Source organism: Pezoporus occidentalis, unplaced genomic scaffold (assembly GCF_034315485.1).
Source record: "Pezoporus occidentalis ecotype Australia unplaced genomic scaffold, CSIRO_AGI_Poc_V1 ctg5, whole genome shotgun sequence".
Lineage (NCBI taxonomy): Eukaryota > Metazoa > Chordata > Aves > Psittaciformes > Psittacidae > Pezoporus > Pezoporus occidentalis.
The window spans coordinates 12,261,792-12,277,589 of record NW_026915835.1 but is presented as its reverse complement, the minus strand read 5'-3'; the positions used below and the strand labels follow the sequence as shown (position 1 = coordinate 12,277,589).

At 38.6% G+C, this 15,798-nt stretch overlaps 1 protein-coding gene across 5 annotated transcripts in view; it reads right to left on the bottom strand.

Annotated features, from left to right (window-relative positions):
- Positions 1-15,798, bottom strand: part of LMO7 (LIM domain 7) — a 128,220-nt gene that overhangs the window by 91,115 nt on the left and 21,307 nt on the right. For all 5 annotated transcript variants that reach the window (XM_062636899.1, XM_062636900.1, XM_062636901.1 and 2 more), the window contains exon 2: positions 1,376-1,446. In XM_062636899.1, the coding sequence (XP_062492883.1) occupies positions 1,376-1,446 (71 nt within the window). The remainder of the gene's footprint in view (positions 1-1,375; positions 1,447-15,798) is intronic.

The window sequence follows — 15,798 nt, the reverse complement described above, 5'->3', positions numbered from 1 at the left end:
TCATCTAAAATTATCATTGTGATATAGGGACTTGAGTAACTAGGAAAGGCAACTAGCAAGACAGACTAGGTGGAAAAAGGGCCCAAAGCAAAAAAAAAAAAAGTCAAGGACAGGAAAACACAATTATATTCACAGTAGGGAAAATGCACTAATGTTGCCCTTTTGCATTTGCTTCAGTTATTTTAATAGTAAAAAAAGAAAAGTCTGAATTTTTTTTTTTTAAGAGCTGCTCTGAGATTTGAGATTTTTTTTAAATGACCCAGGTAGTTCTCTAACAAGATTTCTCTCACACTAGTGTTCTAAAGGACATTTACAACTGCCATTCCTTAAAATACTAAGGGATTAGCACCACTTTCAGTCCTGGAAACCAGTTCCAGTAAGTACAAAACCAGTTACAAATATATGGAAGAGACCTGGCAAGTGGACATACTACACCTCTGACTCAATCTAGCAACGAAACCAGACAAGTCCCATTACTGCCAAGCCTATAATGTATAAGCTCAAGGAAGCATTTCAGAGAAAGCACTCAAAAAACAGATGAAGTCAGAGTTTGTTGCTGAAAGCAATGGGTAAGTCAGTCCAGAAAGCACTGAAACCTGGACTGCATGTTCACACACGTGACAATATATTTCTATGTTATGCTGAGACCCAGTCCCTTTACTTTTATCATCCTAGAGTGTTCGGTTTGTTTTTTGCATTGGTTTTGAAGTATGCTTTTATAAAGTATGCCAAATGTCATTTAATAGATTCTACATTATTGAGATACTTGGATGGAACCATAAGAGCAATATTATTAAGTAACAAACATATGCCTGATTGTTATCTTAAACTTACAGTTTTGTAAGGTTCAAATCAGAAATGTAAAGAAAAAAAAGAATTTCTTTAAGCGTAAAAAGACCTCTGGTAGGAATATATAGTTTTCAGAATTTTAGATCCAGAACACAAGTGTTTACAACTTTTTATTTCAAGGGAGTGGAGATTGAGGAGAAAAACCTAAACCAAAACAACACCAGTGGGTATGTAGAGGTGAGTGCTTTGATCCCAGCCATAGCCACACCACCTTGCACAAGACGATCATAAAGCCCAGTGATACAATGAGAATTATGACCAATAAAACCAATCAACTGGACAGGGGATCAGCACAATCCTCACAGTAACACATAAAGCAGTGTGTGGGACAACACATGGAACATGTGTATCTAGAAAGAGAACATGTGAAAGTTGTTCTTCCTTCCCAGGGTAAACAACAGGTATTAAAAGAAAAAAATAAATTACTTATTACAAAATACTTTGGGTACTTCGTCTGAGGCCAGGATTGAAAGCTGACAACTCATGTTAGCCTGAAGGATTTTTATATAGGTAAGTCAATACTCACTCGCACAGCAGGACTCCATTTTCCAGAGCTGCTCGAAAGTCTTTGGTTCCAAAGCTTTTCCCAGTAACTGTCTATAAAAATAAGAATTGAGAGTTAACTGGACATGCACACAAGATCAGGAGTAGCCAGAGAATCTAAGTACTGAAAACAAACAAACAAAAAAACAAAAAACAAACCAACAAAACTTTTCAATTCAACACTTAGTTCATACTGTTATTTTCTCATACTAATTTCAAAAGAAAGAAGTATTCAAAACATAGTTCTTTATGCCTCAAAAAAAGTCAGATCAAACATCTTCAAGTAGTTTCCCCCTGTGTAAATCAATCTTCAGCTACATGCTGTGGAAATACTTGTCATTTCCTAAAGCAATAGAAGCCAAACTGAAAAACATAAAATAAATTTGAAGCATAAGTGAAAAAGAGAGAAGAGTCTTTTATCTCCTACTTCATGTTACAGCACGTATACGCATATCCAGCACAAAAGTATTTTAATAGGGTTGTTTGGGTTTTTTTTTTTTGGTTTGGCTTGGTTTGGGTTTTATTCCTGCCACTTGCACCTAAGGCAATGTGACTAAGAAACCACACCAGCAAGTCTGTATTACCACGTGCACACCAATTCCCATTACTTGGCAAGCGCTAGGACTACGCTAATGGGACTACTTTTTATATTCAAAGTGAAAAGCAGTGAACAAGAATAATGTCTTATAAAAGACATGGTACCCAATGTCAAAAGCGTTGCCTACATGTATTCAGCAAAGTCGTTCTCCAACAAGAAAAAAAATTTTGCTCATGGCATTAACTCCATCTCAAACGAGACCACCAACACAGCACCCCGCACACGTCTAAACTCACTTGGATTCTTCCTACTACGTTACCCATGTCCCTTGAAGGGACCAAATTTGGCAGTTTTATTCTAAACACCCACATTACTAACCCACAGACAAGTTAGAAAAAGGGCCAATATTCCTAAAACAGTCCAAAAGAGGGGTTTATCCCAGTTGGGTATAGAAACCAAACACTAGGAAGAGCATTTATTCAAACTTAGAGGTCATTGGGTTCAGTCACCAACTAATTACAAACCTCTCTTTGGGGATCTTAACCATCCCTGACACTGCACAGGACTACAGGCACACAATTTAAGGTGCTGTGGAACCTGCATGCATCCAGACCAAAGCTACTGATTACCACAGTAATTAAAGAAATTAGTAGCGAAACAAATGAACTGTGCCTGGTAAAAGAGCAAAAGGAGAGGATGTAGCTCTTTAAGGAGCTATTACATTACCATCCTGTTATTCTTTTCAAATTGCAAAAGGCATGTATACTAACAGTAGAAATACTGTAACTTCATAGTTTTAAGGTAGGTTATCTTTTAATTCAAAAGCTGTAACTGCCATCTCCCTATTGAGGACAAAATTAGATGTTACAAAAATCTTCTGTTGGGTTTAAGGTTTGGGCTTTTTTTTTTTTCTAGGATTTAACAAACAGAGAAAAAAAGGATAGCACACCAACTCAAGGTGAGAAAAAAAAATAAATCAAAATTCGGGGAGAGAAAAGAAAACAAATCACCGTTAAACAACAACAAAGGCTGATACCGATCCCCCTGGGAGAACTGTGTTTTATACAATATTCCTGTAACAACACTCTAACAGAAGAGTAGATGTTGCATCTCAGCAATATGATTTTCAAGAATCCCTTAAAAATACAGCATCTGAAAATTACCCTCATTTCAAAATATGGCCTTTTGCTTTTAAATTCATATATTCAGTGATAGTCATTTTGAGGAAACTAGTCAATGTAACATAACAGCTCTGAAAGTTTTAACATAAATATTTGTGTTTCCTAGGTAATAGGGGATATGGGTTATAAATTAAACCCTTCATTCTACAAGCTAAAAGCTTGAAGTCTGCATGTCATACAGCAGAATTGTACTGTAATAGAAGCTGTAGGACTGGGGTCTAGTTTTATGGCAACATTTCAAACCCCAATCAATTCTGAGAGTCCAAAAGTCATTCTCATTCTGGAGTTGGTGCTGATACCTGCAGGACTACACAGTCCAAGCGTTTAGGTTTATATAGACAGTTTACTTGTAAGTCATGCATTCAACAGATAGCAAGATGTTTCCTGTACCTACAGAGTTGGGCCCATCCTCCCCCCCCAAAAAAAGCCTAGAACTGCAGCATGTAGCTAAGGAGGTCACTCCTCAGAAATTATTCTCAAGAAGAAGCATGTGCCTGTGTGGAACCTTTTTGACTGCTACAAAGTCTTTCAGCACATGACCTCAAGTAACTACAAGCCATCCTTGAACCACAAGAGAACCCAACTGGACTATAAGGTTGTAAATGCTACTATTACATTTGCAGACCTTTTAAAATAAAATTAGAGGACATCACACTGGAAGCATTTGGACTAAGTTATTTGGGCAGCCACTGTGGCAATCCACACTGATTGGATACAAAGGATGGAGCTGGCAAACCAATCTTGTGACCCACAGATTTTGGTGACTATGTGGTTTGTTGACACTAAAATAAAAGCATTGGTACTGCCAAGTCAGGTTTCATTAATATTGACTTTTAAAGGATAACTAATAATTAAGTAGTTAAGAAGTATTCTCAAGGAACAATTTAACACTGGTTGCTTGAAACTGAAACACTACCCAAGTTGCACAACACCTTGAATTTCTTGAGGTCATAAAAGTAAGCACTCAATTTTAAAACCTCCTTTTGTACAGAGAGGGAGGACTTCTTTCAGCATGCACTTTCATCCAGCTCATACTCACTGTGAGGCATCAAGCTCAGCTCTAACTATTACAGCCTGCATAAGATCTAGGTATCAAAAAAAAAACATCAAAATGGGAAGCCATAGACTGGCTCAGAGTTCCCTGACTTTTAAGAACCTGACTAAGACAAAGTAAATCCCAACCAGAGATATTACATCTTCAAACAATGTCTACTATTTGTGAGTCACTGTTTATTCATTGAAACTGGTTATACTGGGTGTGGTACTCTTATGTAAAAGGCATACTTGATTTTGGACAATTTTTCAAACCACTTAGGCTATGTGCCAAATAATAAAGGAATTAGCTTGAAAAATCAGGTTTTATTCATGTATGAACAACATCTCATTTCAAACTATGTCTCTTTCCTCTCCTTCATTCAGCTGAAAGTATTTTGCTTGTTTTTTGATAGAGAGCTATGACATAATTAAAGGCTATATCACAAATTGCTGCTATAAACCACTTTGATTTTATTTTTGTAAGACAGCGTCCCCTAATACTTTGGTAACTTGCAATTGCGAGGTCCAAGCAATTTACTTCAAACAATATTCAAATCCAGTCTTCACTTAAATTTAGACATTTAAAAAAATGCTTACAGAGGGCTAGTTTAATTTCAGGTTTGCTGTGATTCCTGTAGAAAGAGGCAAATCAAAAAGAAATAACCAAAGATCAACCACTCTGAGGATGGCATGACATCAAAATAAAGGACTGAACTAAAAGCACATGGCGCAGAAGAACACACTGATTATATGCCTCAGTACCAAAATTAACACTGAGTACATTTCTTTGACTTGTCCTACTAGAGGCCAAATACAACTAACCATAATAGGCCTTCTTTGCCTTAAAAGCTAGTCACAGCTGAAAGATTTTTCAGTGTTAATAAAAAATACTAAGGGAGTTTACATCAAGTTGCTTCCATGGTCCACATGTGTTTGAACGGCTTTAGCAGAAAAGCAACACTACTACAGGACAGTAGGTTCTTCAAGTGGGTTTCCTATAAATACCAGAACATGCAACTCAAACTGCAAGGGACTGGCAGGTCTCTCAGTTTTATTTTGCTGTGGTAAAAATACCTAAACTAGACTCTCCCCATCCAATGCAAGACTCACACCATATATACAGGCACACTGGTTAACTTATTCTCCACCACAAAAGCATTAGCTGCTCAGAAACAAGGAGGCAACACTGCATCATGACCAGCCTGTGACCCGAACAATGTCTTGCTGCAGAGGAGCCAGGTACTTGCCATCCAGCTGGCTCTACAGTTCATGCTGGCCAGCACTGCTCTCTCCATCTCATTCAGAGCTCCTCTGCCACAGCTCCACATAGGCTACACCATCTCAAACCATGCAAGAACCCCACACACAAATTTGAGAGAAAGACCAGCTGTACCAGCGTGAAGGCTGCAGCTTCCTGATTTAAGGCCATAGGTTTGGGCTGGAATATTCAAGAAACCACACATGACATCAACAGGCTTAATGCAGGCTCATGCAAGGATCACACAGGGCAAGCAATTAGACAGCAACCTCAAGGATACTACACTAATTCATGAACTTCGGGTCCCCAGCTCAGCCTACAGCTTGAAAAGCCAAGTTTATCATGCTGCAGAGGGCTTCTCAGGTGCTGTAAGAAACTGGGACAACGATATGAAACTAACACTACAGTACCATTCCCACTACAGAATTTTGACTATGCCTGCCAGTTTGTGTCACAGTGCCTGCCTCAGCAGATCTCCTCATGTACACACTAATGTCTGAACGGCTACATTGCTAATGGCCTTCCTTTTTTGCACCAATTACCCAAAATCTGAATCAGACTACATTGCAAATGGCTCCATCTTTACACAATTCCAGCATTATATATCTCCATTCCTAGCACTTGTTTGGCTTTAACTGCCCTCATCCAATATATCACTCCCCAACAGTACTGTTACTGTAAGACGCACCAGGAGATATATTGGCTACAGGCACTGCAAACGTGAAAGTGTTCAAAAAACCCCAATGCTCTGGTATCTGTACAGTTGGCAAGGCCTGGAAGCAGATTCATTTTCATAAGGTATTTAGAGTCCACTGCATTTTATATACAACTGTCAGTACATACTCTACCTCAGCTTGAGAGATTTTATCATTTAGAGTCTGTCACAACAGAAGACCAAACACCAAAGCAGAAGGGATTTTTCCTCTCTCCTGAGTTGCTGCAGAAACTGGTGGTTCTTCTGCACTGTGACAATGAGGAGCTGCTTTGTGGGACATTTCAGACACACTACCCAAAGTCCTGCCTCCCTGTTTCATGGCTATTTGTACTCCTGTTTAAATGCCATGTAGGATACGAGCTTCTTGAATGGCATATGCAGTAGCTGTCAAAAATGCTGCCATTTAAGTTTTAAAGTGAGGAGCTTGTGCCCTTTGCAGACTTCCCATCCAGTTTTCTCCTCCCTACTAGTTCTTTCTCTCCGAGTTTCTTCTTAAAAAAAAAAAAAACAACAAAAAACAAACAAACAACAAACAAAACAAAAACCAAACCAAACCCCCCTAACATTGTCACAATTTGCTCTAGTCACATCAATTGATCCAAATGCCTCCCAAAAGGGCAGTTGGTAGGAACCATATTCAGAGGGTTGCTGCACTCAATTTGAATACACAAATGGCAAAATCAGCCAGTTGGGTAGAAAGCCTCTGATGTTGCAGCAACAACCACAGCGATCACTCAATTTCTCAAGGTCAAGCAGTAGAAAAGAGTGACTCATTTCTGAGGCAAGCAGGATCGGTATCCCTGAATTTTGAGCCTCAGGACAAAAAAAAAAAAAAAAAAAAATGTGTGGGCATTCCCATCTTCCACCCAGGGAGAACATTCCTGGCATTTCACATCTGGTAGCAGGAGGGACACCAGGTTTGAAGCAGCCAAGATCCAATGTTGCTATCTTCCCTTCTGATCACAATTTAATTCATGGTCCAACAAACTCCTGAGAGGTCAACACGTGATCGAGAAGCTGGTACCTACAAAGGCTTTCCGGTCAGCTGTCCAGCAACCAGCTTATGACATGCCCCAGCCAAACAGCTTCACAGGAGTCAAAAGCAATGCCCAGATTTCTACAGAAGGAAGCTCCCAGTTTCAAGCCCTCGCACCTCATCACTAAAATCCAAGACAGTCACAACTCCACTGAGGAAAAGAGCTGGGGTGGCTGGAAATAAAAGTATCTACCAAGAATTCTGCTTATTAGCTGTCTGCACAGCTAAAGTAAGAGGGCTGAAGGAGATGGATGTTTCTGCCATTGATCACTTCTGCTGTGAATGTTGCCCTTTATATCCATAACAATAGTGTTTTTCAGTTGGAATAACTCCCACTCTATTGCTCAATGCAAAGCTATACTCTCCTGTTTAACCCCCTACCCCAAATCCCTGGACATCATTTCATTTCAGAGAATGTGGAAATTTTTCATTCTTCAGCCAAAACTGCCTTTCATAACAAACCAGAACAGACATTTATGAAAGGAAATAGTTGATTATTGAAAAAGCCTGACTGCTATTTTCTGTCATCAACATAATGATGGGGTCTTACTGTGGTATGCCTTCTGGGCAGACATGCCAAAACTCCAGAATTAACATACAACTACATTCTTACAAAAGATGAAGAAAACACTGAATAAAGGACAAACAAGAAAGGACATGATTACTGGTGTGGTAGGTGCTAGAAACAGATCTCTATACATCAGCTACTTATGCCCTGTTTGTTTCAGCTCTTCTGTCAAATTGCACATAGGGACACAGTCTGAAAGACTGAAGTTTTTCTTCCAATATCTAAGAGAATCCCTGACTTAGGGGGACAAAACTGCAGAAAGAGCAAGGATACACTTTTGGGATCAATCAATTCAGTCAAGCTTTTTTCCTCCTACACAAACATGACCATCCCACAATACAGCCAGATGAATAATGTTACTGCTGATTATACTGCTGATTGTATTCACAGGTATCAAACTAAGAAAAACAATATACATTATTTTGTGTGACAAAAAAGCCCTACTGTATATGCAGAGATAGGCAGCATAAACTAGATGAAGCTAAATGTTTCAGTAGGACATAAAACTTGCAAAAGCAAAGCGAATTTTGAACGGCTAGGAATCATTGACAATTATTGTTGTTATATATAAATATAGGTTATATATATAAGTTTATTCAGGAACTATTCCAATTTATTAAAAACTCTTAATTCCATAAACAGTTTAAGTGCACACAGCTTCAACAGCTGCCATCTTGAGTCAGGCATGCTTTAATGTTTAACCTAACTTTGGCCATGCATTTACTTTCTCACGTGCATTTGCAATTAACTTCAGTTAAATAAAAGTAGATATTTATGCACCTTCCCAAGACAATAGAATAATAATATTATTTTAAAATTTTCCAGCTGAGCTCCATACTAGCTCAGTGGCTGGTCATAAAAGAAGGGTGGCATTAAGCCTCTTGCCCATAAACGTTCCTAATTAAAGAGAAAGATAAAGTAGTCATGAGAAAACCCCAAACATTCAGTTCACCCCTGATACAGCCAGAAAGCAACAACTGAATTCCATAAATAGGCAAAAAACTCTGGAAACAAGAATCATGAAAGAACAGTCTCTAAAAAAGCAATTGACTGAGATAGAAGAAGTGGTGAGCAGAGACACCAGTTTCAGTTCTCAGATATCTTTTAATGATCATGTTTCATAACATACGAGCTCTCACGCTAGCCAAATTTTGAACTTGCCCACTGTGAAAGTCAGTCACTCCATACAGAATTTCTTAGCCTCTTTTCTGAAACCTCTAATATCTACCTCTTTAACATTCATTGGTTGCTACCTGACTAATGTTAACGCCTTTCCAAGCTGTGGAATAGTGATCAAAGGATAAACTAATCCCTGCATAGCTATGTCTCAGCTGGACACCTACATAGTGTCCACCTGAGGCATACAAAAAGCTTGCTCTGGGCAGAAAAAACAATATGTTCAACATCTCCCTCGGGATGTTGAAATAAAAAGACTAGAAAAGTCTCAGCTACAACACAGCTTAAAAGGAAAAAAAACAAAACAAAACAAAAAACAAACAAACAAAAAACCCAACAAAAACCAACATCACCCCCCACACCCAAAAAAACCAAACAAAAACACAAAAAAAACCCCACAATCTTGTGAGGAGACCTAAACACCACAGATGGAAGGTTTTATAGGGCTGGTTGAACAATGCAGTCACAGGAGAAAACCATGATCTTCCTGCTACCCAGAAATGGCACCAGAGCCTTCTTTCCCACTCTCTTTCTCATGCTCATGTGAAGGGCCTGCATTTAGGAAGTGTCCTGCACCCACCCACGCTATTTTGTGCTTTATTATAGTGCTAAAAATTCATAGAACATTCATGGGATGGTTTGGGTTGGAAGGGACATAAAAGATTATCTAGCTGCAACCCTCCTGCCATGGGCAGGGACACCTCACACTAGACCAGACTGCTCAAAGCCCCATCCAGCCTGGCCTTGAACACTTCCAGGGATGTGGCAGCCACAACTTCTCTGGACAACCTGTTCCAGTGTCTCACCCCCCCTCATAGTAAAGAATTTCTTCCTAATATCTAATCTAAATCTCCCCTCTTTCAGTTTAAAGCCATTCCCCCTTATTCTATCACTACATGCCCTGGTAAAAAGTCCCTCTACAGATTTCTTGTAGGCACCTTCAGGAACTGGAAGGCTGCTCTAAGGTCTCCCTGGAACCTTCTCTTCTCCAAGCTGAACAAGCCCACTGAAAAAAAATAAAACCCTCATCCTCATATAACTCCTTTATACATCCCACTACCTCTCTCCCACCACAAAATGACCACAGCAATTGAGCCAGGTGTTCCAGTCACTAGAGAAGGGCACCACAGCACACTGGAGATGAGAAAATAACATTTGGACTTAGCACAGATTCTTGAAAGGCTTAGTACACCCAAAGATCCAGTGATGCAGCACCATGACAGGCAGTATGTGCCCAATGGGATGGATGGCCATGTGCCTTCACAAAGAACTTTAAGTTCAGACAGCTACCACAATCTCACCCTGAAAACCTCCATGCAAAATCTGTTTATACCATTGCTTTTGCTACATGAGGAATACAAAGTTTATGACAACTGCAGGACTTTCAGTTCAGGTGAACAAGCTAAAACACAGGGGTTTTTTTTTTTTTTTTAAGCTTCACTTAAAATGGAGGCACTGCTTGAAATATTAACAGATAAAGTGTTAGTGATACTAAAATCACATTTTTCTAGGGCAAATGTAAAGATAGGATTAAAGCAAATACAAACTTGGCCATTTTTGCTGTAGAGGTACTAAAAATCACATTTGTCTAACATTTTAATCTATTATATTTAGTATTTTAAGTAATGTCTCCACTTCACTGTAATTGAATATTTAAGTAGTTTGTTCTTGTTCATTTAGAACAAAAGATAAATGCAAACTATAAAAAGCCTTCTCGTGTTTGTATTTCCTAAGTTTATAGCTCAGTTTTACTACTACTGTCATTTCAGGTCAGAGAGTATAATGTTGCAAGTTTCAATACAGACTGTCAGTTCACTAGTATTTATTTTTAGAGGAAGGACCTTAAGGAAAACATAATCTCTGCTTACACTGATGAAGAAAAATATGCTTAAACTCTGCTGCTGTTTGCACGTGGGTCCCTGTTGGGATTATTTATGTAAGTGGCAGAGAGATGCAGAGATATCAAATGAAATGGCCAAAACCAGAGCACACTTCTGCCCTAGATTACAGCAATCTCTTACAAAGTGACTGCCTTGATCCTGGGTGTATTTAACACTTTGATTTTACATTTATTTTAAATATCCAAGGTTCTCCAAAAGGCAGTGCTGGTGACATGAGGGAGCCAGGAATCTAACCACAAGGTCCTGGAACTACATTCAGTAGGAGAATGAAAAAGGCATCAGATAAAAGAATATGCACACAAAAAGGAACTGCTTCAGATACAATTGCTTTTGCATATTTAGTGAGGTTATTCATGTGTGGAAGTAATTTCTTATTGTTACTGGAGATTTGTCAATCTTCTCAAACTTTTCAACCATTACTGGAAGCAGTACTTTGAGCAGCATACATACTGAGACATGGTTTGAGTCAGCTTCAGCCGAAAACCTTCACCAACCCCCCTTTCCTCATGCATACACTCATGTGTGCACACATAAAGGTTTGGGTAACCAACAGTCTTCTCACTGCATCCTCTCTCCTGTCCTCACATCCCCTAACTTTTATATCTCGTTCTACACCCACAGATTTCCACCCATTTCACCAGGTTTACTTTGCTCATTAACAAGGCAACAGATGGACAGAGAGCAAAGAAATTGTGTGAAAACGAACACTTAACAGGGTCAAAAGACACCATAAAGGCAATTAACATCATGTACAGAGTCCAGAAAAAACAGTTACAACACCACTATGGCATTTGGCATTAACTGTAGTGCTTAAACAACATTTAGAAATTTCAATAATATCTAGCAACAGTTATGTAGAAATAAACCATCAGGCAGAATTAACTGAAATAAATGTTGATTTCAGCTGCAGAAATATTATTCCTTTCCTGGAGTTAGGATAATTCAGAGGGAAGGATTAGCTTAAGAGAGCTCCACTGATATGACCTGGTCAATCAAAATAAAAGCATGATTGTAAAGCACTTGAATGCTATTGTGTTCAATAGTTGGGGGCTTTTTAAATAACATTTAATTTTCAAGAGGTGATAGTGAGTAAACAGAAGGAGAAGCTACACAGAACTGTAAAGTCAAGAAAATTGGCATTTTGGGGGGGTTGTGGTTTGTTTTTTGTGGTTTGGCTTTGTTTCTGGGTCTTTTTTTTTTAATTTTTTTTAAATCCTAAATTTAAAGGAATATAAACACATAAAAATAATTATATTGGGATATTTGAAATGTACTATGCATGCACCAAGTTACTAAGCTGGAAGTGAGACTTCTGAAGGCTTCATTTCCTAAGGCTCATAGCCATACATTGCATTCAGGTAATGAGCTCCTACATTATAGTGCTGGACAGCACAGGACATTGTCAGTGCTTCACAGCACCATCTAATGAGATACACTGGGTACGATGTATGACCAGAGGCTCTGTGCTTATATGCAGTCCCCCTCCTTGACAGTAGATGAAAGAAATTGCCTCTGGCAAATAAATTAAATAATTGCAGTCGGAAGAGGAAGGATGGCTACAGAGGAAATTGAAGTCCAAGGGAGCTGCAAAAGGATCGCGTGCATTTGAAAAGATGACAGAAGCACATCTAGAGGAGGTGAATATCAGTCTGGGCAAAGGAATGAGGAAGCTCAGGCTTAGTAAGTTTTGCTAACCAGTTCTTTGCCTCTGATTAGGTTTCTGAGTTATAAAATATGAATGCTGTCCTTTTAAAGGAATCTAAGATAAAGGAATATTTGATGAACACATAGCAAGTTACCGTGTCTTTATGCTTTGAGAACTCAAAAAAATGAACATGTTTTTGTGTGTGATCACATGGCTTTTCACTTTTCAGGGTATCCTATTCCAGCTATACCTCATCCAAGACCCTTCCATCATCTCACAGCAGACATGGTTTCATCCTAAACCGCAGGGTACACTACTCACCCATTATTCATGGCCATATATATCATTTTCCCAGAAGATCCAAGTCCTTCACTATTTAAGATATATTTGCCTTTACAAAAATAAAATGTCAGTGCTAGCACAAATCAGGGATCAGGCTACCATCCACCTTAAAATTAGGATTTCAGCCTACTTAAAGATGACATAAAAAGGTTCTTCCTTACGCCCTGGTATTTGTCTTTCTTATCTGAACTCATTGGTCTAGTAATTTGAGTATTTGTTAAGCCAAATATACCACTAGCAAACTCCTACTCTCCATGGGATTATTCTTCTTGGTTTGCAAAACCAAAGATAGAAGCAGCATTAGCAGCTCTCAAAGTCATAGGTGGCCCTGTGCAAGGATGACTGCCGCAATTCAATTAAAGAATTAAGATGAAGAACATGGAGGAGAGATTGTAGTCCAGAAGGGAAGCCACAAGTGACAACCGCTGCTCTTCCAGACTCTTCCAATGCTTTCTCCTTGCTCTTCAACACCATCACTTGCCGCTCCACTTCTGATCCAGGCTTCACGTTGACATAACCCAACTCAGCCACCTCTAGCATGACACTTCCTCCAGCCATTTTATTGCTCCTCTGCAAAATGCAGCTTTATTTAATTATCCAAGGAACCAGACTGGTTTGACAGAGTTCTTGCTTCCTCAACTGGGTGTGTTAAGAGCCCAAGACAAGACTGACTGTCAGCAGCTAAACAAGGTTGTTGTGTACACTGCCCAGAGGTAGGATTTAATTACTAGTCAAGAGCAGCCAATCTCCCCCCTTATTACAGAAGACAATTATAATTTGCTTATATTTATTATGACATCCTTGCAGAAATGTTCATGACTCCTTGTAAACAATTTCATACCCTGCAAGGGAGAGGCAGAAATTTACCTCATCGTTTCCATATTCAACCCATTTAGCATGTAAAATGTGAATCTTCAATACCTCAATTTTTTCCATGTTGCTGAAAAAAAGAATTTCTTTTTCTCTGGGAAAATAAAGGAAAATGGTATATTAAAGAATTTATTTGCATGTGGCTGATAGAACCTTTCTCAAAAAGGAAACACTGATCTTAAGTCCTACGTAGAAAAAACAGAGTGGTTCCAGCCCATAGAGGGCTGGTTCACATATTTTCACATAATCTCCCATAATGATACAGCCAGAGTGATTAAAAAAGCCCTGCAAAATGCACACAAGAAAAGCACTGATATGCAAGCACACAAACTGCACCACAAAATGTTCTGCCCAGAGGTATAAAAACAGCCTGGGAAGATTATTATGTTCCATTCATTCAATATGATTATGCTTCTACCTTGCAAAGACAGAAAAGATGCACTTTTTGGATTATAAACAGATGCTTGTACCTTGGGCAATTTTTGTCTCTAGCTTAGCTTTCTTTTGTCTTTAAAAATAACAATGCATGAAATGGAGAGATATTATCACTAATCCATACAGTTTTTCATAAGCAAAATATCTGCGTCTTGGAAGACTGAGATTTTCTTCTACTGTAGGCAAGATGCCTCAAGCATTTCAGGTTTGAGCCACAATGTTTTCTATGACCAACAGCCTTCCAGGGCATGAAGGCTTCAAGAATGTCTGAAGTTTTGCCTAGCAACTGAGACAAAGCATAGACTGCCCCCAGTTTAAACATTTTCCTCCATACATATTGCATGAGGTTATGCCAATTTCTGCTGCTTGATCTGGTACATGATTATCACCTCCACATGAAAATTCTTACCATTTTATTTGCAGCTGAAGACATTTTTCCTACCATAACAAAAACAAAATTGGGAAGTGCTTTCAACATTAGGTCACTGCTTTATCAAAGCAGAATGATGTCTTTGGGTTTGTTTTTTTTTATATTTGAAATTCCAGAAAGAAAGGAATGGTACTTTGGATCATTGATGTTATTTAAGATGCAAGATTTAATTTTGTTTGGGGGCATCACAAAATTATGCATTTTATTGGATACACATCTTCTTAAGTATTTTCTTCTAGAACAAAAAGCTGGATGTAACTTCAGCTTGAAGCATTCCAACATCACTTGCACAATGTTTACAGACTAACAAAGGAATTAGCCAATGAGTTAAACTGATTGTCCACCTCACCCAGCATCCTCAGTCTGACAGTGATCTGCACCAGATAAGTCAGCACGTTCAAGGTGGGGAGAGAGGATACCAGTGCTTTCATATTTAGAGGAGTTTTAGGCTTCTCTATTATTAACTGGTAAAAACCACACAGACAGGGAGAGCAACACATGCTTTCAGAGTTCTCTTGTATCAGAAATTGTTAGAAAAAGAGAAAAAAAATATCACCCACCACTTCCTCCTGCCCCATATAATATGATTTTTCTCTTTTTTTTTTTTACCATTTGCTTGCTCACAGATTTTTTTGTTTGTAATATACAGCAAGATAGGGAAAAGTGTATCCAGAAAAAGCTGGACACAATTCTAACTTGTTTTCATTCTAAAGCATTACATCCATACAATGCCCTTTTAACTAAGGCATGTAACCATGAATATGCTATTAAAAACTCCCATATTTTATGGAAGCCAATGTTCCCCAAGAGTGGTGCCTCAGCCTGACAGCCCACTTCGATAGAGGGTGAGAATTCACACAGAATCTGCGTGCCACTGCAATCTCCTTCTCCCATATCTCCTGTTACATTCTGACCTCTGCTGTTACAAAGTGGAATTTATTTTGACAATTTTTTTTTTTTCCTTTAAGATCCGGCCTTCGGCTCAATAAGAATTTTCTATATCTGAAATTATACAAGGTAAAGAAATGATGGGAAAAAAAAAAATCACTTATTTTACATCATAAAGCACAAGAGGTGCACAAGATTTTCTTTTCCCTTCATGTTCCTCTTATTTATTATAAGCTGCATTTTTTACTACTACATAAACACACATACCCGGTTCTTTTATCATCTGGACTCTTTGTATGACACCAAACTGTCCCAGCATCCTTTCTAAAAACGTATTGGTTTAGGCTTTTTATGACAGATACCAGCAGAACCACTAAGCACACCAATA